At 42.7% G+C, this 22,905-nt stretch overlaps 1 protein-coding gene across 1 annotated transcript in view; it reads left to right on the top strand.

Annotated features, from left to right (window-relative positions):
- sptbn5 (spectrin, beta, non-erythrocytic 5) overlaps positions 1 to 22,905 on the top strand; it is a 309,201-nt gene that overhangs the window by 5,546 nt on the left and 280,750 nt on the right. Inside the window, exons 2-5 of the mRNA XM_063053435.1 lie at positions 1,997 to 2,113; positions 11,764 to 11,931; positions 12,476 to 12,592; positions 18,411 to 18,568. Of these exons, the coding sequence (XP_062909505.1) occupies positions 2,003 to 2,113; positions 11,764 to 11,931; positions 12,476 to 12,592; positions 18,411 to 18,568 (554 nt within the window). The 5' untranslated portion in view covers positions 1,997 to 2,002. The remainder of the gene's footprint in view (positions 1 to 1,996; positions 2,114 to 11,763; positions 11,932 to 12,475; positions 12,593 to 18,410; positions 18,569 to 22,905) is intronic.

Genomic DNA, 22,905 nt, shown 5'->3' with positions numbered 1-22,905 from the left:
TTTGCTAGGTTACAGGAAGCAACATCAGAAAGCGTGCTGAAGTGATTCACCAGGGCGTTGCCTGAAGTGAAGGGCTTTACAAAGGAGAGATTGATAGGCTAACTTTATTATCACTAAGATATAGGAGGAGGCTGATGAATGTCCTTATAGAGGTTTATAAAATGATCAAGGGCATAGAGAGGGCAGATAGTCAGAATGTTTTTCCTTGGACAGGTGACTCTAAAACAAAAGGGTGAAGGTCTAGGATGAGAGGGAAGGATGTTAAAGGAGATCTGAGGGGCAGGATTTTCATAGAGAAGCTACTAATTATATAGAATGAGCCAGAGGGGGACTTGATAGAGGTATTTAAAATTATGAGAGGGATAGATAGAGTTGACATGGATAGGCTTTTTCCATTGAGAGTGGGGGAGATTCAAACAAGAGGACATGAGTTGAGAGTTAAAGGGCAAAAGTTTAGGGGTAACATGAGGGGGAACTTCTTTACTCAGAGAGTGGTAGCTGTGTGGAACGAGCTTCCAGCAGAAGTGGTTGAGGCAGGTTCGACGTTGTCGTTTAAAGTTAAATTGTATAGATATATGGACAGGAGGAATGGAGGGTTATGGGCTGAGTGCAGGTCGGTGAGACTAGGTGAGAGCAAGAGTTCGGCACAGATTAGAAGGGCCGAGATGGCCTATTCCCGTGCTGTAATTGTTATATGGTTTTATGGTTATTGGGGGAGGGAGAGTGATGGAAACTGATACAACTGCAATGTTTGAAGGGTGTTTGGCAGTTATTTCACTAGGAAAGACATTTAAGGGTATGGATTCTATAGGATTCACATGGATAAGCATGGACAGGTTGGGCCAAGGCGTCATTTCTGTTCTGTAGGGATCTATGATGGGCTCCCATCCAGTAAGCTTCTGGGATTCTACACTGAAGTTTTAGTCATCAGGTAACCTGCTGTTTCCCTATTTACTACTAACATGCTTATGTCCCTTTCTCACCACGTTTCGATAAAAATGCCTCCCTCATGGTCAGTACTCATGTTTCTGTCTTTTGTCTTACATCTCACTTCTTCCTGCCCAGGTCTGCTTTGTATCCAGTCTACTCTTCCCCCCAGTTCCGAGTAAGGATCTTTTTGCTCAAATGTTAACTGGTTAGCTGGTTTCTCTTTCCTCCGGTGCTGGTCTGCCTGTGTGGCTGAGTTCTTCCACCATCTTCTGTTTTCGATTCAGATTCTAGCAGGCTGGAAGTTTCTTTTTTGAGGGAGGGGAATGAAAAATAAAGAACAATAGGTCTTAGAGTGAAATTCCATGATGGAGAACAGCTGACCAAAGCAGAACATGAGCTCCGACACTGAATTAGAATAGAGTTGGATTGCTGTTCTCAGCATCAGCCAGTGCTTCAGGTGAAGTTGAGGGAAAGTAAGTAAATTGGAAAGAAATATTAATGTAGTGTTTTGTAATATTGCCACTATCTGAAAGGATTTTTGAAGTTCTAATTTCCAAAACACTATCAGTCAATCATTTCAACAGAAGAAAGCTTTTGAGCTATCAGGAGAATGGGTAACTGGACAGCATTATCAATGATGTTCCAAATGGGCTCTTCATCTGCTAGTCTCGTTGAATGTAAAATTTTAACTTAGAATCTTCATAGTGTAGAAAGAGTTGGTGTGCCAAATTCAGGGCATCATTCAGAGAACAATGGCTTGCCTTCAAACAGTTGTTGTCCTGTGAAACCCTTGCAAAATTATTGATGAAAAATGTATTCACTTTCATAAGCTGCTCACAAAAAGCCATTACTCTTCTTGTCACTGGTTCCTCCCCTTCTTCCTCCTCCTCTCACTGGGAGGTTAACAGACATAACTAGGTGAAACTACAATGAACAATGGCCAATAAATTCTGAAGCATTCACAGTGGCAAGCTGAGTATTGTGTTTGTGAAATGAGGTTCTGTTCACTATGCTAGCTGAAGGCACGATGTAACTGTCCCTACTCTGTTTTGTCTTAAACCCCAAGGTCAAGATGGACGAGGAGTTTGAGAAAGGCCGCATCAAGGAGCTTCAGCAGCAACGGATGGCTGTGCAAAAAAAGACTTTCACCAATTGGATAAACCAGATATTTCAAAAAAACAAGGTAAGACTGCAAATATTGGAGTAAAGAAATAATGTCTTGTTATATTTTCATATGCATCAGTCATACAGCACTGATACAACATCAGTCTTCTGTAATCTCAATATGGAGAAAACTACAGAAAAACGCTGGAAAAGAGGAGAAAGGAAGGAGCTGAGCATTGCTCAATTTTTCCTTTCATAAATGATGAGGAAACACTTCAGCCTACGTTGGCTTTATTGGTTTAATTGAGGTAAGGTAGTTGGTGTAAAGCACTTAATGTGTGGATCTACTATCAAGGGGTAAAGGGCAGAATGACACTAGGTAGTCACTGCACTCCTTTCATTCATTATCTGCTGTGTTGTACAATGTGGCTCATTATGGTCTTTCCATGACCATGCTTGTTCTTGGCAAATTTATCTACAGAAGTGGTTTGTCATTGTCTTTACAGTGTCTTTACTGGGCAGTGTCTTTACAAGACGGGTGACCCCAGCCATTATCAATACTCCTCAGAGACTGTCTGCCTGGTGTCATTGGTTGCGTAACCAGGACGTGTGATATGCACCAGTTACTCATATGACCATCCACCACCTGCTCCCATGGCTTCATTTGACCCTAATCGGGGGGCTAAGCAGGGGCTACACTTTGGCTAACGGTGACCTGCAGGCTAGCAGAGGGAAGGGACACTTTACATCTCCTTTGGTAGAGATGTGTGTCCATCCCACCACCCAAGCACACCTTTATGTTTGTCATTTAACAAAGCAGCCTATGTTTGCTTGGCTGAAATCCATAAATTGCATGGAATGGGGTGTGAATTAGAATGGAGAAAGTGAAAAAAAGTAGGAGATGCCTAGAGTATTTTGTATTTGATTAAGGGGGGGGGGACGAGGATGCAGGAGTGAAAGTGTGACAGCAAATTTCTGTAAACTGTTGCTTAGACAACCGTTCAAGTGCTGGATGTACTTCTTTTAATATATCATCATAACCTCTAAAAAGCCATAAGGAATTTGAAAGTCAGTAGTTGAGTATAGACATGGGAAAATCTCTTTGTTTAGGGGATTGTGGTTTGGCATGGAGAATGATTAAGTTAGAGACCTTTGGAACTTTTAAGGAAGATGTTTCCCTTCGCCACCATTGAGCATACCTACATGAAACGCAGTTGTAGGAAAGCAGCATCCAGCATCAGGATTCCCTGCCACCCAGGACATGCTCTCTTCTCACTGCTGCCATCAGGAGCCTCAGGACTCACACCACCAGGCTCAGGAGTAGTTACTAGTCCTCAGTCATCAGTCTCTTGAGCCAAAGGGGAAAACTTCACTCAACGTCACTTGATCCATCATTGAAATGTTCCCACAACCTATGGACTCACTTTCAAGGACTCTTCATCTTATGTTCTCTATATTTATTGTTTATTTATTTATTATTATTATTTCTTTCTTTTTATATTTGCACAGTTTGTTTTTTTATTACACACTGGTTGAATGCCCAAGTTGGTGCGGTCTTTCGTTAATTCTGTTATGGTTATTATTCTGTTATGGATTTGTTGAGCATGCCTGCAAGAAAATGAATCTCAGGTTTATATATGGTGACCTCTATGTACTTTGATAATAAATTTACTTTGAACTTTGAACTTTATGTTTAAGTGGAGAATGTGCTTCATTATTAAGACTTCATGAGAGGAATTAGTTTTAAGTGGTCCTATAATTTGCTAGTGTAGATACAATGAGCAGATTACTTCTACTTAGGTTCCCCAAAGTCCTTTCAGAGGGAGTTGGTCTTAATACATAATGAGCCTTGGAGCACATTATTTTACTCCAAGATTACATTCACTGCTTGAAAAATTACTTCTGTTATTTTACTATTAACTGACCTTTTCTGCCACTCAAAATCAACCCAACTCCTCAAATCATTATATGGAACCTATTTTCGAGACCAACCCAGGCATCTTGGCCTCTCAATCATCAGGCTCTTGAAAAACTTCACTTGCCCCATCTCAGGGTGGTTCTCAGAACCTACGGACTCACTTTAAAGGACTATTCATCACATGTTCTCGATAATTATTGCTTGTTATTATGGCTGCCTGTAAGCAGACAAATTTCAAGATGTATAATTTATACATTTTTTGATAATTAATGTGCTTTGATTCTTGAATCTTTGAATTATTTCTTTCGTTTTTCATTTGCCCAGTTTATTGTCTGTCGAACATGGGTCATACAGCCAGTAGGTGCGGTCTGTCATTGATTCTATTACAGTCATTGGATTTATTGAGTATGGCCACAAGAAAATGAATCTCAGGGTTGTAGATGTACACCTATGTACTTTGATAAGAAATTTACTTTGGACTTTGTCTCAAGTTGTTTGAGTTTTAACAAATGTAGGAAGGTTGGTATGCCTTCTGATTTGGGAGAGATGGAGTATATTTCCTCTTGTGCTTTGCAGTGGTGACTCAACAGAGATAGGCTGACACAAGTGAGATATTTACAGATGCTGAGGTTATAGTTTGTACAGGTAGAAGCTTAGTCAGGCCTGTATCCCCTGTGCGTGGTAGAAGATTCTGTCCTTGTGACAACTCTATTAGATGTGAGGTAAAAGGCAAGCACAATACTGATAACGGTACTATAAAAGATATTGTGCAATAAACATAGAACTATGGATTTACACAACACTAGTTCCATAAATGTGACATTAACCATAATAACTGGCAGGGTTATATCCACATAAACATGCATTGTTGCTGATAAATCAATATAATTTACAATATTCATACCTTTGGAATGTCATATACCTGGTGAATCAGATGCAGAAGGTAAATATGTAAGAGGCATTGCTGAAATACTTGTTTGATGTTGACACTTAGAAACTTCTGAAGTAAAATGGTTATCCATAGCCTTCAATATGGCTTCATAGAGAATTGTGGGGCACTGGTTGCACATTCACCACTGAATCACAAACAAGAGTCTGCCAAATTCCTCCAGCAATTTGTGTGTGTCACTTCTGAGTCAGTAGGTCAGTGTTTCAAACACACCACAGAGATTTGAATATCTCTGATACTCTGTTAAAGCTCTGAGGGGCTGCTGATCAATCCAAAGTTGCTGTCTTTCATGTGGGATATTAAACTGCTCTCTAAAGCAGATATAAAAGAGGACACAGCTTTATTTGAGGTCTGTCGAGAGACCTGTTCGGTACTCTACTCACTATTGTTCCTCAGTATCATTCAGACAGATTATATAAAACCATAAGACTTAGGAGCAGAATTTAGCCATTCATCATGGCTGATTTATTTTTCTACTCAACTGCATTCTCCTGGCTTCTGTCTGTAACCTTTGACACCCTGAATAATCAAAAGCCTATCAAACTCCGTCTTAAATAGACTGTACCCTATGATTTGGCCTCCACAGCATTCTGTGGCAATAAATTCCACAGAATCACTCCCCTCTGGCTAAAGAAATTTCTCCTCATTGTTCTAAATGACATCCTTCTAGTCTGAGAATGTACCCTCTGGTCCTGGACTCCATTGTAGGAAACATCCTCTCCACATCCACTCTATCTAGGTCTTTCAATATTCGATAGGTTTCTATGAGACCCCACGCATTCTTCTGAACTCCAGTGAATACAGCCCAGCATCATCAAATGCTCCTCACACAGTAACCCTTTCATACCCGGTATCATTCTTGTGAACCTCCTCTGGACCCTCTCCAATGCCAGCACATTCTTCCTTTCTCATCTTTTCTCCCTGTTTAGAAAATAGTCTATGCACATACACACATACCTCCAGTCTCCCAAGCGGTGTCTCCGACACTACCCAAGTGCTCTCAGTAGCTACACTATACTTATGCTTTTATCCATCCTCAGTGTCCATCAAATGAGTATACACACACCCCTCTGATTACCTTTCACAGCCTGTACTCTCGGCTCGACACTCACAATCAATGCTGTCTGGTAGCTTACACACACACACAATGGAAATCTGAATCAGTGTCTTGGTCTGAAATATCAGCTGATTATTCCTCCCCATAGATGCTGCCTGACCTGCTGAGTTCCTCCAGGATTTTGTGTGTGATTAGTGTTCATGGTTGCTTGGTGGTTGATGGCTGTTTGAACTAGCTGGACTGAAGGGATGCTTTACTTAGTCGATGACTCAATGAACTGTAGATCATTGGGATTTTTTTCAGTTATGTTAAAATCTGAGAAATTCCAGACAACCTCTGTGAAGGAAATGGCTGACTTTTTCCCATTTGGATAGCATGAAGTGGATTCTACGAGGATTAGCTTGCTTTTGGACACTGCCCCAGTAATAGTCAGTGTGCTAGCCTAGGTCCCTTTTCTTTGTTATTGTCTGCTCAATCTCCTACACCATTTGCTTCCTGAAGATAGAGAGACATTTTTAACCTCTTCCGGTTTTGTTCTATTACTTTATCCCAAGTGACGCATCGAATAATCTTGTGTAATAAGTGTGTTTTACCCAAGAAAGGAAGAATACAGCATATTTTCAAATTAACTATCACAATCCCAAAATATCTCAGTTGTCTGAACTGAGTCAGCATTGAAATGTAGAAATTTAGCTTTTTTTGTTTGAATTAATCTATTACTCAGGAAGACACATGGTTTAATACCAGTTTATATCAAGGAATCACTAAACCTTTTAAAAATTATCAGGTAGAAAAACGCAGTAAAAGTAATGAGCAGACCTTCAGTGTGCACAATTTACATCAATAATTCTGTCAAGATTCTTGCTGGATAATCTCATTTAGCTTTCAATAGTGAGGGATTGAAGATTTATTCCATAATTTGTTTGGATTCTTTAAATAACAGCTAGTGTATTTAATTAAATGAGCTAGTTTGTTTGACGATATTTTCTCTTGAAATGCTTTGCATCTGATCAATGCATCGAACATCAGTGATGGAGGTTCTCAAATAGCCATGTTCAAGCAATGAGAAGGGAATTAGCCAGTAAATTTCAAAATATTGTTGCCAGAATAACAAATTCACCTGCAGCTCCAAATTCACAGCTGATTCAGTTTATGCTGCAAATAGTATGCATAAATTTAATTCTATGTGTGATTTGTATATACTAAAGAAAGAAGCAATTGTTTTCAGAGATCAAGGCGATGCATCATTAGCACATTAAGGTATAAATTTTGGTACTTATCTCAAATGAGCTATTTATATGTTTCACATTGAATAAATTATGTTGGCTTACATCCTAAGTCTAGATCTGATTTTGGCTTGTTATTTGAAGTTTAGAGCTTCAAAGTATATACCACTTAGTGCCTAACATATTGTGTTTAGTAGTACAGCACATTTCTGCATCATGTCAACTGAATTATAGTTGTGACTAACAATTCCAAAAAAACTTCATTGGTTATTAATGCACTTTGGGATATCCAGAGACTGAGTAGTGTTATATAAATGCAGGTTCTTTCTCAATGCAGAGGTGACTCCAGGATTTCTGAAGCTAATTTGGGACAATAGAGAAGTCAGCAACGAATATCAATGAACGAGAAATGTGCTTAAAAGACAAAAAAATAAATAGACACACGAGATTCCGCAGATGCCGGAAATCCCGAGCACTTGGCAAGTCAGGCAGTGTTATGTTTGTTCTTGATAAAAGACATTTTCCATTGCACTGAGCTGGTCCTTGTTGCTTATATTCCTATAATATGTCAGTGATATTTTAAAATCATTTATTTCCTGTGAATCATGATGAGGTTCCAATACCATGAAAAAGCAGATTTCTGTTTCCAGCCATTAACCGTTCAGCTTTGAACCTTTAGTTGTTTAGCTTCAGAGGACAGTGAGAGTTTGCTTTTCCCCTTGTCATGGCTTTCTCATTCTCTGCATTGTTCACTGCTTATATTGAACACCCACTGTATCTTACAGCTTGTTTACTTTATTTATATTCTTCTTTCTTGATTAGATCTTGCATCAGGAGTAATGTACAAAATGTTCAGATAAAGCTGGGCAGAGATGAATCAATAAATGGGTGTGGAGTCCATAATCGGGGAAGGAACAACTGACTTACTTATGCAATAACCAGAGGATCATAATGGCCTGGAATGTCTTACCCAACTGAGGAATGTGTAGGAAAAGACTATAATTTGATCTCATTACAGAATCTTTGAAAATCCGCAGACGCTGGAAATCCAAGCAGCACACACAAAATGCTGGAGGAACTCAGCAGGCCAGGCAGCATCAATGGGAAAAAAGTACTATTGACATTTCGTCCGATATCCTTCGGCAGAACAAGTCAATGAAAGCAATGTAAGGGGTATGGGTCCTTGTTACTTATTCTGCAATGAGATAAAACTATAGTGTTTTCCTACATATTCCTCAGTTGGGTAAGACATTGCTTGTTCTTTTTAGTCCAGAACTACTTTCCTCCAGTATTTCTAGGTCCTGCTGAAGGATCTCAGCCTGAAATGTCAACTGTACTTTTTTCCATTGATGCTGCCTGGCCTGCTGAGTTCCTCCAGCATTTTGTGTGTGCGTATATTTAAAGCTGAGGTTTATAGGTTTTAATCAGTCAGAGCATCAAAGGTTATGGGGGAAGGCAGGTGAATGGGGTTGAAAGGGATAATAGATCAGCCATTGTGGAATGGCAGAGCAGACTCAATGGGCCAAGTGGTTTAATTCTTCTCCTGTGTCTTATGGTCTTATATTTAACATGTGTATTGCTACGTAAAGTTACTGGTGACTAATTTTGTCTTATGTCATATGAGTTTTATTCAGCCATTATGCAGGAGGAGAATGAAACTATCTCATCTTTGAAACTGTAAAGTGTTTCTTTTCACATACAAATACGGATGTTTCTGGAAGGGTCAATCATTAAGATGTAGCGCTCAATGGCAAAATGTCATAATTTAAGATTGTACAGTATAACTCAAGGTCAATTAGTTAAATACATGGGACATTTGATTTACCTGGATGCCTAGATGGATGCTAACTTCACCTGAACGCACCTAGTCTTCGCAGGACAGCCCTCTCATTCCAGGGGTCAAATCAGTGAAATCACTCTACATGCCATTTACTCCCACCAGTGAACTGGATAATTTTGTATGTTCTGAATTGATGTTCCAACTGTCCTGTTGTTTTTCCATTCACTAATCTCCTGCAGCAGGAATCTGTTCTCTACATGATGGTTTTCTACTGCGGGACATCTGAAATGCCCTCATTTTTTGTGAAATGGAGGATCCCCTTGGCTGTGGTTGATGGAGCCTCACCCACACCTTCTCCCTTTCCCTCACTTCTCCTCTCACCACACCTCCTTTCTGTGTAGCTGTTACACTTTATTCTGCATTGTTATTGTTTTACCTTGCTCTGCCTCAGTGCTCTGTGTAACGGTCTGACCTGTATGAACAGTGTGCAGAAGAAGCCTTACGCTGTTACAATAATAGACCAGTCTCAATGCCAATTCCTCACCACACAGCTACGAGCTAGAGTTCTGTTGGTGTTTATCTTTTACCCTGCTAGCTTCCTTTCCAGCACATCACATTCAGTCATTGCCACCAGCTGCAGTGCAATCCCAACACCAGTCACATCTTCCCCACCCCACCCCTTTCTACTTCTCACATGGACCACTCTCTCCATGACTCCCTGTTTCACTCATCCTTCCCCATCCTCTGTCACTTCCCTCTGCAACTTTAAGAGTTCCAACGCCTCCTACTTACCATCATCCAGGGACATAAGCAGCCTTCTTAGGTGCACCTCCTTCACCCTCACCTACAACATTTGGTCCTTGCAATGTGACCTCTTCTACTTCAGAAAGACTACGCACAGCTTTGATGGACACCTATGCTCTGCTTACAATAACTGTCTCAAGCTCCTGGCCTCAAACTATTTAAAATCCCCTCCCTATCCCCACACCAATATGCCTTCGGCCGCTGCTACTGCCAAGATGAGGCCAAATGCAAACTAAAGGAATCACACCTCCTATTCCACCTGAGCATTGAATTCTACTTCAGGTGACATGCCCCTCTTCTCTTCCTTTTCCTCTCCTGTAATCCACACAGACACTCACACACAATATCTTCTTTGTAACCACACACACCCCCTTGGCTCTCTGTTACCCATTTCTTTTCCTTCAACCATCTGATTCCACCTGGCTGCCACCCACACACTCAATCCACGAGGTCCATGGTCTCCTTTCCGTTACTTGTTCCACCATTCCTCCTTTACCTGATTCCACTTATCATCTCTCTTTCTTAATGTATTCTGTAATCTGCAGCTCAATCACTTCTCAGACTCTCCCTTCCACCATCCTTTCCACCTGCTGCCTCTGCCCATTAATCCTTCCTCACCTGGACCCACCTGCCACTTTCCAGACCCTGCCTCACTCCTCCCTCTCACCGCTTTATACAGGCTGTCTCCCTTCTACATCCTCAGTCCTGACGCACAGTCTCAATCTGAAACATTGACCATCCCTCTGCCTCCGCACTGTCGTCCGCTCAAAACTTATTTTTTCTTTGCTGCAGGTTCTGGGAATCAGCAGTCTCTTGTGTTACTAACCTCCATGGTTGACTTTGTAACCTAGGACTTTAACTAGGCAAATTCTACGGCACTGTCCATCCAACAAAACTCAATGATGAAAATGATCAGACTAGAACTAGGGTGTGCAGGTCAGTGGGACTAGGCAGAAAATGGTTCGGCACAGCCAAGAAGGGCCAAGAGGCCTGTTTCTGTGCTGTAGTTTCTATGGTTTCTATTGCTGAAGTCTGAGAAGCATGCAACTCAACTGCTTCCAACTTTGTGAGGCAGTCGCCTAGTTTGTCGTAATCATTCTCTGAATCTCAACAGCATTAGGGACTGGATGAAGCTGTTCAGTCTGTGTTCTTGCTGCTTATAGTCTGGTAATACGTGATTTCCAGGCTTGGGCGAGGCAAGGGTCATCTAACACCCCGTACATACTTAATAAAACCTTCTGATGGAGCTAGTTTTGCATTCCACATTGGAAAATAAATTGAAAGCCACAGATAAGTTTAGATAGTAAGAATAAGAAAGGGGTTCTATAATTTGGTCATATGATCTTGCTCATTCATCATCATCATTATGTGCTGTGTCATATGACAGAGATGATTGTTTCAGCAAATTTTTCTGCAGAAGTGGCTTGCCATTTCCTTCTTCTGGGCAGTGTCTATACAAGAGGGGTGACCCCATCCATTATCAATACTCCGAAGAGATTGTCTGCCCAGTGTCACTGATGGCATAACCAGGACTAGTGATATGCACATGACCATCCACCAGCTGCTCCCGTGGTTTCACATGACCCTGATTGGGGGGCTAAGCAGGTGTTACACCTTGTCCAAGGGTGACCTGTAGAGGGAAGGAGCACCTTACACCTCCTTTGGCAGAGGCACGTCTCCACCCCGCCATCCCTTCCTCATTACAGAATGTAAAGAAAAGAACATTCAGACTCTTGGCTTTTTATTGCTTTTCAGGTGGAAACTATGGGAAGAGTTTATGTGGGTGACTGAAATCCACGATAAGACGGAGAGTTTGTGAGTGATTATATGGATTACCAGAGTCCATGCTTTCATGAGCTGGTGGATGGCCACGGAATGTAAGGTGGATGGTGTAATTAATGGGAGGAAGTTTCAGTGGATGGTTTTAGTTATAGACTAAGATATTGAATTTTCTCACCTTTTAGATATTTCATTTTATTTTCTTATTTGATTCAGGTGAAGGCTTTTGTGAATGACTTGTACACTGACCTGAAAGATGGAATCATCCTCATTAGTCTGTTGGAACTCATCTCAGGAGAGAAGCTAAAGAGACCCAACAGAGGTAGAATGAGAGTTCACTACCTGGAGAACAACAGCAGAGCCATTGCCTTTTTGAAAACCAAGGTAAGTATTCACTATATTACAAGAAAGCTGACTGTGTCTCACTTTATTGATGCAAAATCCTATCTCTGGAGAAGTGTTCCAATGTTGTCATTTGATGGACTTCCGACTCACAATTTTTGTGCATGTTTTCTCCAATTCATGGTGCTTGTAGAATCTCCAAGCTGCATTGAGGTTGAACTCATTCCTGAATGGTTGGTGGTAGAAATCCTCATCACAATACAAAGGTACCTATCTGACCAATAAGTCTATGGACTGAGAGCCGAGAAGTGAAATTGTCTGAACATAGTTAATTTTGCTGGAATCAGTAAATACATTGGGTGGCAGTTTAAGGGGCCATATCCTCTGTGAGTCTGTGGACACTAATGTATCTGTCATGTTATGTGTGTGCAGACACCCTCATATCTGGACTTTTCATACTGGCCCTCTCACTACTGACGCAGGTTTTCAACCAGAGCATTAACAATTCCTTTCCTCCCACAAAAGTTCCTCCAGTAGGTTGTTTGTTGACCCTGATAGTGAAATGTGCCCTCTCTCCTGCTTACAGATAAATGTGAATTTGATTGGGCCTGAAAATATAGTGGATGGCGACCACACCCTGATCTTGGGTTTGATCTGGATGATTATACTACGCTTTCAAATTGCCTCCATCACAGTTGAAGAAGTAAGTCAAACCTATCTTACTCAGGGGAAAAGCAACTGCTCCTTGCTTCAGTACACGTGGATCTGACCTTTCTGCTGACATGCGTGGAGTAGCAATCTGGCAGGTCCTGAAGTCATGAAGGCTTTATACAAACTCAGGTCTTTTTTAACCCAAGGATACTAGACGGCTATTTGTTTGTTTGTTATGTGCCATGTCGTATGACATAGATGATCACTATCTTTCCATGACCATGATTGTTCTTGGCAAATTTCTTTACAGAAGTGGTTTGCTATTGTCTTTTTCTGGGCAGTGTCTTTACGAGATGAGTGACTCCAGCCATTATCAATACTCTTTGGGGATTGCCTTCCTGGCATCAGTGGTCACTTAACCAGGACTTGTGATATGTATCAGCAGCTCATATGACCATCCACCACCTGCTCCCATGGGTTCACGTGACCCTGATCAGGGGAGAGGGTGGGGTGTGATAAGCAGGTGCTACACCTTGCCCAAGGGTCACCTGCAGGCTAGCGGAGGGAAGGAACAACTTACACCTCCTTTGGTAGAGACATATCTTCATCCAGCCACACTAAGAAAAAGGCTATAATCTAACTGAAGCTCATGGTAACACACATAAAAGTAGCTGGTGAATGCAGCAGGCCAGGCAGCATCTCTAGGAAGAGGTACAGCCGATATTTCGGGCCGAGACCCTTCATCAGGACTAACTGAAGGAAGAGCTAGTAAGAGATTTGAAAGTGGAAGGGGGAGGGGAGATCCAAAATGATAGGAGAAGACAGGAGGGGGAGGGATGGAGCCAAGAGCTGGACAGGTGATTGGCAAAAGGGATATGAGAGGATCATGGGACAGGAGGCCCAGGGAGAAGGAAAAGGGGGAGGGGGGAAAGCCCAGAGGATGGGCAAGGGGTATAGTGAGAGGGACAGAGGGAGAAAAAGGAGAGAGAGAAAAAGAATGTGTGTATATAAATAAATAACGGATGGGGTACGAAGCGGAGGTGGGGCATTAGCGGAAGTTTGAGAAGTCAATGTTCATGCCATCAGGTTGGAGGCTACCCAGACGGAATATAAGGTGTTGTTCCTCCAACCTGAGTGTGGCTCTCCCCCTCCCCCTCCCACTTTCAAATCTCTTACTAGCTCTTCTTTCAGTTAGTCCTGACGAAGGGTCTCGGCCTGAAACGTCGACTGTACCTCTCCCTAGAGATGCTGCCTGGCCTGCTGCGTTCACCAGCAACTTTTATGTGTGTTGCTTGAAATTCCAGCATCTGCAGATTTCCTCGTGTAAAGCTCATGGTACCAGCTCTCAATACAGTGATTAAATTCCTTTCCAGAACACATCTGGACAGTATGTAGGCTCTTATAACACAGACAGCAGCTTATTGGCCCACCAGCTCCATGTTGGACCCCAGCAGTCAGCTCCTCAGGCCCATTCAGCCTCCCGGTATTCTCCCCGCTCCCCTGCAACTTGCTCTCACCTGCTTTTCGATTATTTTGTCATATGGGTGATTTACAGTCAACAATTAACCTAACAAGGTCAACGCCAAATTTATTGACGTATGCACAAGAACGTGTATGCACAGATGCAAGGAAAATTATACTTGCACCAACATCACAGGCAGTAGCATTGTATAAGTATAATTTATACACAATCTTACAAGAAAGAACACAATTAGGACCTAAAAAATCCATTTTAGAGCAAAGTGATCAAAGTGTTGCTAATCTGTAGTGATTAAAATTCAAGAATCGGATGTTTGAAGAGAAGTAGCTGTTCTGGAATCTGGTGGAATCCGACTTCAGGTTTCTGTACCTCTTGCCCAATGGTAGCTGTGAAAAGGTGACATGGCCCAGATGAGGGGACTCGTTGATGATGAACGTTGCCTTCCTGAGGTAGGCTAGAACTTGCGGGTGTGAATTGGGATGATGTTTTTGCAGGGAAATGTACTATGGACATGTGGTCGATGTTTAGAGATCTCTTGCAGGATGTTAGGGATAAATTTGTCCTGGTGAGGAAGATAAAGAATGGTAGGGTGAAGGAACCATGGGTGACAAGTGAGGTGGAAAATCTAGTCAGGTGAAAGAAGGTAGCATACGTGAGGTTTAGGAAGCGAGGGGGATCAGATGGGTCTATTGAGGAATATAGGGAAGCAAGAAAGGAGCTTAAGAAGGGGCTGAGAAGAGCAAGAAGGGGGCATGAGAAGGCCTTGGCGAGTAGGGTAAAGGAAAACCCCAAGGCATTCTTCAATTATGTGAAGAAAAAAAGGATGACAGGAGTGAAGGTAGGACCGATTAGACATAAAGGTGAGAAGATGTTCCTGGAGGCTGTGGAAGTGAGCGAGGTCCTCAATGAATACTTCTCTTCGGTATTCAGCAATGAGAGGGAACTTGGTGATGGTGAGGACAATATGAGTGAGGTTGAGGATCTGGAGCATGTTGATATTAAGGGAGAGGAGGTGTTGGAGTTGTTAAAATACATTAGGACGAATAAGTCCCCAGGGCCTGACAGAATATTCCCCAGGCTGCTCCATGAGGCGAGGGAAGAGATTGCTGAGCCTCTGGCTAGGATCTTTATGTCCTCGTTGTCCACGGGAATGGTACCGAGGGATTGGAGGGAGGTGAATATTGTCCCCTTGTTCAAAAAAGGTGGTAGGGATAGTCCGAGTAATTATACACCAGTGAGCCTTACATCTGTGGTGGGAAAACTGTTGGAAAAGATTCTTAGAGATAGGATCTCTGGGCATTTAGAGAATCATGGTCTGATCAGGGACAGTCAGCATGGCTTTGTGAAGGGTAGATCGTGTCTAACAAGCCTGATAGAGTTCTTTGAAGAGGTGACCAGGCATATAGATGAGGGTAGTGCAGTGGATGTGATCTATATGGATTTTAGTAAGGCATTTGACAAGGTTCCACATGGTAGGCTTACTCAGAAAATCAGAAGGCATGGGATCCAGGGAAGTTTGGCCAGGTGGATTCAGAATTGGCTTGCCTGCAGAAGGCAGAGGGTGGTGGTGGAGGGAGTACATTCAGATTGGAGGATTGTGACTAGTGGTGACCCACAAGGATCTGTTCTGGGACCTCTACTTTTCGTGATTTTTGTCAACGACCTGGATGTGGGGGTAGAAGGGTGGGTTGGCAAGTTTTCAGACGACACAAAGGTTGGTGGTGTTGTAGATAGTGTAGAGGATTGTCAAAGATTGCAGAGAGACATTGATAGGATGCAGAAGTGGGCTGACAAGTAGTAGATGGAGTTCAACCCAGAGAAATGTGAGGTGGTACACTTCGGAAGGACAAACTCCAACGCAGAGTACAAAGTAAATGGCAGGATACTTGGTAGTGTGGAGGAGCAGAGGGATCTCGGGGTACATGTCCACAGATCCCTGTAAGTTGCCTCACAGGTGGATAGGGTAGTTAAGAAAGCTTATGGTGTGTTAGCTTTCATAAGTCGAGGGACAGAGTTTAAGAGTCGCGAGGTAATGATGCAGCTCTTTAAAACTCTGGTTAGGTCACACTTGGAGTACTGTGTCCAGTTTTGGTTGCCTCACTATAGGAAGGATGTGGAAGCATTGGAAAGGGTACAGAGGAGATTTACCAGGATGCTGCCTGGTTTAGAAAGTATGCATTATGATCAGAGATTAAGGGAGTTAGGGCTTTACTCTTTGGAGAGAAGGAGGATGAGAGGAGACATGATAGAGGTGTACAAGATATTTAGAGGAATAGATAGAGTGGATAGCCAGCGCCTCTTCCCCAGGGCACCACTGCTCAATACAAGAGGGCATGGCTTTAAGGTAAGGGGTGGGAAGTTCAAGGGGGATATTAGAGGAAGGTTTTTTAATCAGAGAGTGGTTGGTGCGTGGAATGCACTGCCTGCGTCAGTGGTGGAGGCAGATACACTAGTGAAGTTTAAGAGACTACTAGACAGGTATATGGAGGAATCTAAGGTGGGGGCTTATATGGGAGGCAGGGTCTGAGAGTCGGCACAACATTGTGGGCCGAAGGTCCTATACTGTGCTGTACTATTCTATGTTCTATGTTCTATGTCCTGTAGATACGTCCAATGGTGGGGGAGGGGAGGGATGAGCCAGTGATGTGCTGGGCAGATTCCACTATTCTCTTGTGTTCCCGCACATTCAGATTGGTGAATAAGACAATAATGCATCCAGTCAGGCTACCATCAACAGTACATCTGTGGAAGTGTGTTAGAGTGCTTGGTGTCAAGCCAAGCCTCCCTCACTTCCAAAGGAAGTAAAGACTGTGGTGTGTGCTTTCCGTATGACAGTATCCAAGTGCTGTGCACAGGACAGGTTATTTGAGAAGGTAATGCCCAGGAATTTACAGCTGCTGACTCTCTCCACCACTGATCCCTCGGTATAGGCAGGTGTGTATCCTCCCTCCTTTCCCTTCCTGAAATCAGCAATCAGCTCTTTTGTTGAGTGAGTGGGAAGTTGCAATACTTCCTTGGGAGGAGCACCCAACAGAAGCTACGTGGTTAGTCAGCCGTGCCAATACATTCCACAGGTACTAGTTGAGTCATAAGGTCACCTTTGAGAGTAAGCCACGCTACATACCGGTTAACTGATTGGAAGTGGTGAACTGGAAAGCTGGTGGATCAATTTATTTTTGCTAGCATTGTTGAGGAGAAGGTAGTTGGTCAGGACCTGTACATCACAGATTCAGCGATCTAGTGGTTAACTGAAGACCAGGTTTCTGTCAGTATTGCATTGTCCTCAGTGTTGCTCTGGTGTTATCAATCCAGATTATGAACTTTTGTCCTGAGCTGTTGCCTTAACAGTGCCCAAGGTGTCAACATGACTAAGTGAGCCAAAGCTAATTATTTCAGCTATTATGTATTCCCAGAAACCTTCAGGCAATGTGTAGATGCCAAAGGAGGCATGAAATTTAGCAATTTCCATGCACATAATGAGGAGGAAGACTTAGCTACTTACTAAAGCACAGAAGAAGGACACTAACCACATCAAATCCCAGCAGAGCTATCCCACAAGTCCCATTCCCTCCTCTACCTGAAGCTTTATTCTTTCTTATATGCCATTATCTCCCTTTTGGTTCTTAAACAACTTAACTATATTTACAGATAATTTCCAGCACAGTTAGCATACCAGCTGGTTTTCCAGGTGAAAGAGGAAATTGGAACAGCAGTGGAAACCCACACAGCCGCAGGAAGCACATGAGGCCGAGACGGAACCAGAACCCTGAGCTGTGAATCGTTGGCAGGAACTATGCACCATCATGTTGCTGTCATGTAGACTTAGGTCATTTGGGCTCAGGTGTCCTTGAACATTCTAAATCCTAGTCTTCTTCAAATGCCGGAATTTTGGCAGGAAAATCAAGGCAATTCCAATGAACTAGTTAGGGACTGTTCTGTTCTCTACAAAATGAACAGATGAAAATATCAGAAACAGGAAGCTATAATCTCTTTAGAAAAGCAGAAGTCAAATGATGATTTTAAAATTAAGGAAGTTTTGTATAGGTTAGAAGTAGAAAGCTGTTTGAAGCCAGAGATTTTCATAAATAAATGTAATTTTACATTCATGAGAAGTTTGACTTAAGTGCAAAGTGACAGTGGAACTTACCTCTGCATGGGATAGCTGAGGCAAACAATAGACTTTACTTTCTGAATTGTATTAAGTACATTACGAGTTTGAGCAGGTATCCAGTGATGGGTGATGGTGTGGGGATGTCTTACATTATCTTCTACAGGTGAACACTGAAGCGGATTCATTACTTGCATGATCACCTCAGGCTATCTTCTCAAGTCTGGAGACTATTCGTTGGTCCTCGATCTCTTTGTTCACCACCTTTCTGTTCTGTGCTAGGATGAGTATGACGTCAGCAGTGCCAAGCGTTCTGCCAAGGAAGCTCTGCTGATCTGGTGTCAGCGAAAGACTGCTGGGTATAACAATGTGGCCATTCAAAACTTCTCATCAAGCTGGAATGATGGATTGGCCTTCAATGGAATCATTCATGCACACAGGTAACAACAAACACTTCAGTTATTGGGACATGAAAATAACATACTCTACAAGAAATGGGCAAGTTATTAGACAGAAGAGCATTGGGTTTTCCTTTTGGATTATTGATAGTGTTTTGAGGATCACTTTACCCTCCTTGTCAGAAGACATAGTGAGCAAGAATTACCGCAATAATCTTTTGCTTCCACCACATATGAAGGGGAGAGTTAGTTGGAATTCTGTCTTCAATAGCTCATGATCTGCTGGGTTTGACTTTGGTAATATCCACTACCGAATAATTTATGAATAATTTTGCTTGGTAAGTGCTGGGAAGCATGAAAGAATAACAGAACTGTTATAGATGAACCACATTGTCACTCAGGACACTGGAAGTGGACAGTCACATCCATGCCATCCCATCTGAGGAATGTGTATTCAGAAACCCCAAAGCACACTGAGCTGAGTACCATAATACCAAATGCTGTTACTGACTAACTCTGATGCCTTTTTTTAAAAGTCCCTTTTTATTATGTAGTTTTGATGGTTCCCTGAATGGTGACAGTAAAAGCACTTTTATACAGAGCAGACTGAAACAGCAAAGTGAATACCAATGGGGAAATGAAGTAGGACCACATTGGGTTATGAAACTGACTGAATGAAACAGGCTGTAGCATTACTTATTCCACAGATAGTGCTCTCACGTTATCCATAGTGAAGTTTATAGTAAATCAATTTTGGAACTAATTAACTTTTGAAAACTTGATTACGGAACTCGGACAGGAGAGTTGGTAATATGCTGACTAGTCCATAACAATGAAAATGCCCACAGTGGAAAAATAATAGGGACATAATCTCAGGCAGTTCAGCACATGGGTGAGCAAGGGATGGTCCGACTGACAGTTAGTCACAGTCACAGTCATAGTCATAGTCATAGTCATACTTTATTGATCCCGGGGGGAAACTGGTTTTTGTTACAGTTGCACCATAAATAATAAATAGTAATAAAACCATAAATAGTTAGATAGTAATATGTAAATTATTCCAGGAAATAAGTCCAGGACCAGCCTATTGGCTCAGGGTGTCTGACCCTCCAAGGGAGGAGTTGTAAAGTTTGATGGCCACAGGCAGGAATGACTTCCTATATTAGGTCCAGATGACCCATCATTTATCATGACATCCTTTGGATTTCCATGTGCTCACATAGGAGTACTGTCATGGTGTGTGCTAGCAATATTGGAACCCAAGTACGGAGGAAAGACAGGCTGCAGTGTAGAGAGAATGACCAGAGTTTATTCATAATAATTCCAAAAGAACATCAGTGGCTTGGCTGAGTGATACCACAAGAAGGAACATTCTCAAAACTAGGGCCCCACGATTAGCGCTAATCGGGCATCCACTTAAATAACACAAGTAGCACGGAATATGTGAGCCTATCAGAATAAATTTAATAAGGTTAAACAGAAGGCACGAGGAGACCACATTACACACAGTGAGTCGCTCGAGAAATCTAAATGATTGATAACTTGTCAAACAACAATTAACCAACCCAGGTGCTTTAAAAATCTCAACGCCCAATGCTCTTCCGCAGCCCACACAGGCTGGAAGAACTCATTACAAAGACACATTGTACAAGCAAGAGCTTTCCACCTTTGGCAGAGCATGAAGTCCAAGTTCAAGGGGAGGAATGGAACTCCAAACCTTTGTATTCCTGGCATGTTTCAGGGCTTCTGGCCTAGCAAAGAACTAAATACTTGTGGTTTTCAGACAATATGCTTTCTTTCTCTCCTCTTACACAAGCAAATCCAAGGTGACTTGTACGCCAGTGTGTCCATGTGCCCCACCCTCATGGATGCTGGACACACAAACTCCTCATATTTACACGTGTATCTAGCCTCAGTCAAACACAGGCACATAGTTATGCAGCCAGGTTTAGTCAAACACAGGCATAGTTCACAAAAGGGATATTGATACCTTAGAAATGAGGCTGAGCTGATTAATAAACATCAGAGAACTTTGATGAATGATTGTCTTCTGCACTATAGGAACATAAGTAGAGGATCTCCCCAGGGGTTACTACTAAAGCCATTGCTTTTCTCTATAATAATAACCTCGAGCTGGGGTGCAGCTAACATAAACCTTGTAAGTATTGCAAACCATGAGGGGAGGGCAGTTAGTGGGAAGGCCTATGGCAGATGAAGATTAGTGCGGCAAAAAGGTGAGGTGTACATTGTGGTAGGAAAATAGCAGGAGGTAATATAGAATTAAGGATACTTTTCTCAAAGAAAGAGATCAGGAGCAGTGTAATCTAGGGCTGCAGGTACACATCATTAAAAGTGGCAGGGGAGGCTGAGAAAGCAATAGGGTATGCATAATTCCGAGTTTTATCAACCGAGGCAGAGAGTGTAAAACCACATTGGCCTTGCCTCAGATGGAATACCTGTGTTCAGTTCTGATCAACTCATTGCAGGGTAAAGAGTCCAGCGGAGTTTTATTTCATTTAGAGATACAGGCCCGCTGACCCAATGAGACACGCCATCCAGCACCTCACCTATTTAACCCTAGCCTAATCACAGGACGGCTTACAATGACCAATTAACCTACTGTACTTACCGGTACATTTTTGGATTGTGGGAAGAAACCGGAGCACCTGGAGGAAATCCATGCGGTCACGGGGAGAACGTACAAACTCCTTACAGATGGCACCAGAATTGAACTCCAATGCCCCCAGCTGTAATAGCATCACGCTAACTGCCACACCTCTGTGGCACCCAAATTTATAGATATGGTCCCTGATGTGAGAGATCAGGTTGGATTAGAAAAACTGAGACTGTTTTCTTTAAAGAAGAGAAGGGTGAGGATATGAAATGAAGAGATGTCTGGGTAGAATGGATAGTGGGAGGCTGTTCCTGCCGGTTGAGCCATCAAGGGTGAGAGGTCACAAGTATTAAAGGGAAGAGAGGAAGAACTATTTTTACTTTTTCACAGTGTGTGTGGTCAGCGTATGTGGTAGAGGCCATTGTGAGAACAGCAGTGAAAGCACGTGCAGTGCTAAGGAAGAAGGTCTGAGGGGTGGAGCTAGCTGCTCTGCTAGAGACCCAGTGCAAATGGTTTCCTAGGCTGGTGCCATTCTGATGCTCACGCACCCAGGGTCTGTCAGACACATGGGCACATCCCAGGTCAGGTCCAACATCTAGCTTGGCCCTGTCAGTCACACACTCACACTCACACGTACATGCTTGGTCTCTCTTTCGTTTACACACACTCATGCAGATTCAATCACATACCAGCTCACACATAATCACACAGAGAAGGCCGGAGACTGGGGCTGAGAGGGAAATGAATCAGGCATGATGAAATGGCGGAGTAGACTCGATGGGCCAGATGGCCTAATTCTGCTGCTATACCTTGTGGTCTTGTGGTCTTACGGAGAATAGTTGCTTATGTGACAAGAATACACATAGATTAAGATGTAGCTGTCCTGTGCTGGCACCAGTGGGATCAGCAGTTGGTCTGCCACCTGTCTTCAGGAGAGAGAGAGATAAGGAAAACAATGGAGCAGTATTTGGAGATGTTAATGAAGGGGAAGGAGAGCTGTCAAGTTCGGCCCCCCCTTTGAACCCTGAACTGTTTGAAGTGATGGACAGGCGATACCCCAGCAGGGAGATAAAAAGGGACAGGTTCGCTAAGACAACACAAACGACACCTGAGGTAACGAGACCCTGGAAACGGTGAGTCTCTCACAAGTTGGTGGGAAGTATCGGGCCATAAACGCACAGGGTGGAAAGGCACGATTGGCGGGAACCTGGTGGGTGCCCACCCTTGCCTGGGTGCCAGGTTCACCGCAGGGAAACGATCGTATCTGGAAATGGAGGGGTCACGGTCAGTGACCTCAGATGACATCACAAAGGACTCGCCCGAAAGCTGACTGCGAAGGTCTGTGTGTGGAAGCCTTGAATATTCATTCGTTTTGCTCTCTCTCTCCTTCCCCCACACTGTCCATCTCCCACAGCAGTGATTACGGTGAACTGAACTGAACTAAATTGAACTGAACTTTGCGTCACTTTGAAACTGGTCATTTACCCCTAGACAACGATAGAGCTTGATTGATCCTGTTATCTTAATTCTGTGTACATGTGTGTTTATCATTGCTGAACTGTTGCATTTATTATCCTTTCGATTAGAGTATTGTATTGCTTGTTTCTTTAATAAAACTTTCTTAGTTCTAGTAATCCAGACTCCAACTGAGTGATCCATTTCTGCTGGTTTGGCAACCCAGTTATGGGGTACGTAACATAAGTGGGGGCTCGTCCGGGATTTTGTACGCTAAATTTGGGACGGAGTAAATTGATTGGGTCAAAAT

Source organism: Mobula hypostoma, chromosome 1 (genome assembly GCF_963921235.1).
Source record: "Mobula hypostoma chromosome 1, sMobHyp1.1, whole genome shotgun sequence".
Taxonomy (NCBI): domain Eukaryota; kingdom Metazoa; phylum Chordata; class Chondrichthyes; order Myliobatiformes; family Myliobatidae; genus Mobula; species Mobula hypostoma.
Note: the sequence above shows the minus strand (reverse complement) of the source record. Positions and strands in the feature narration are given on the sequence as shown.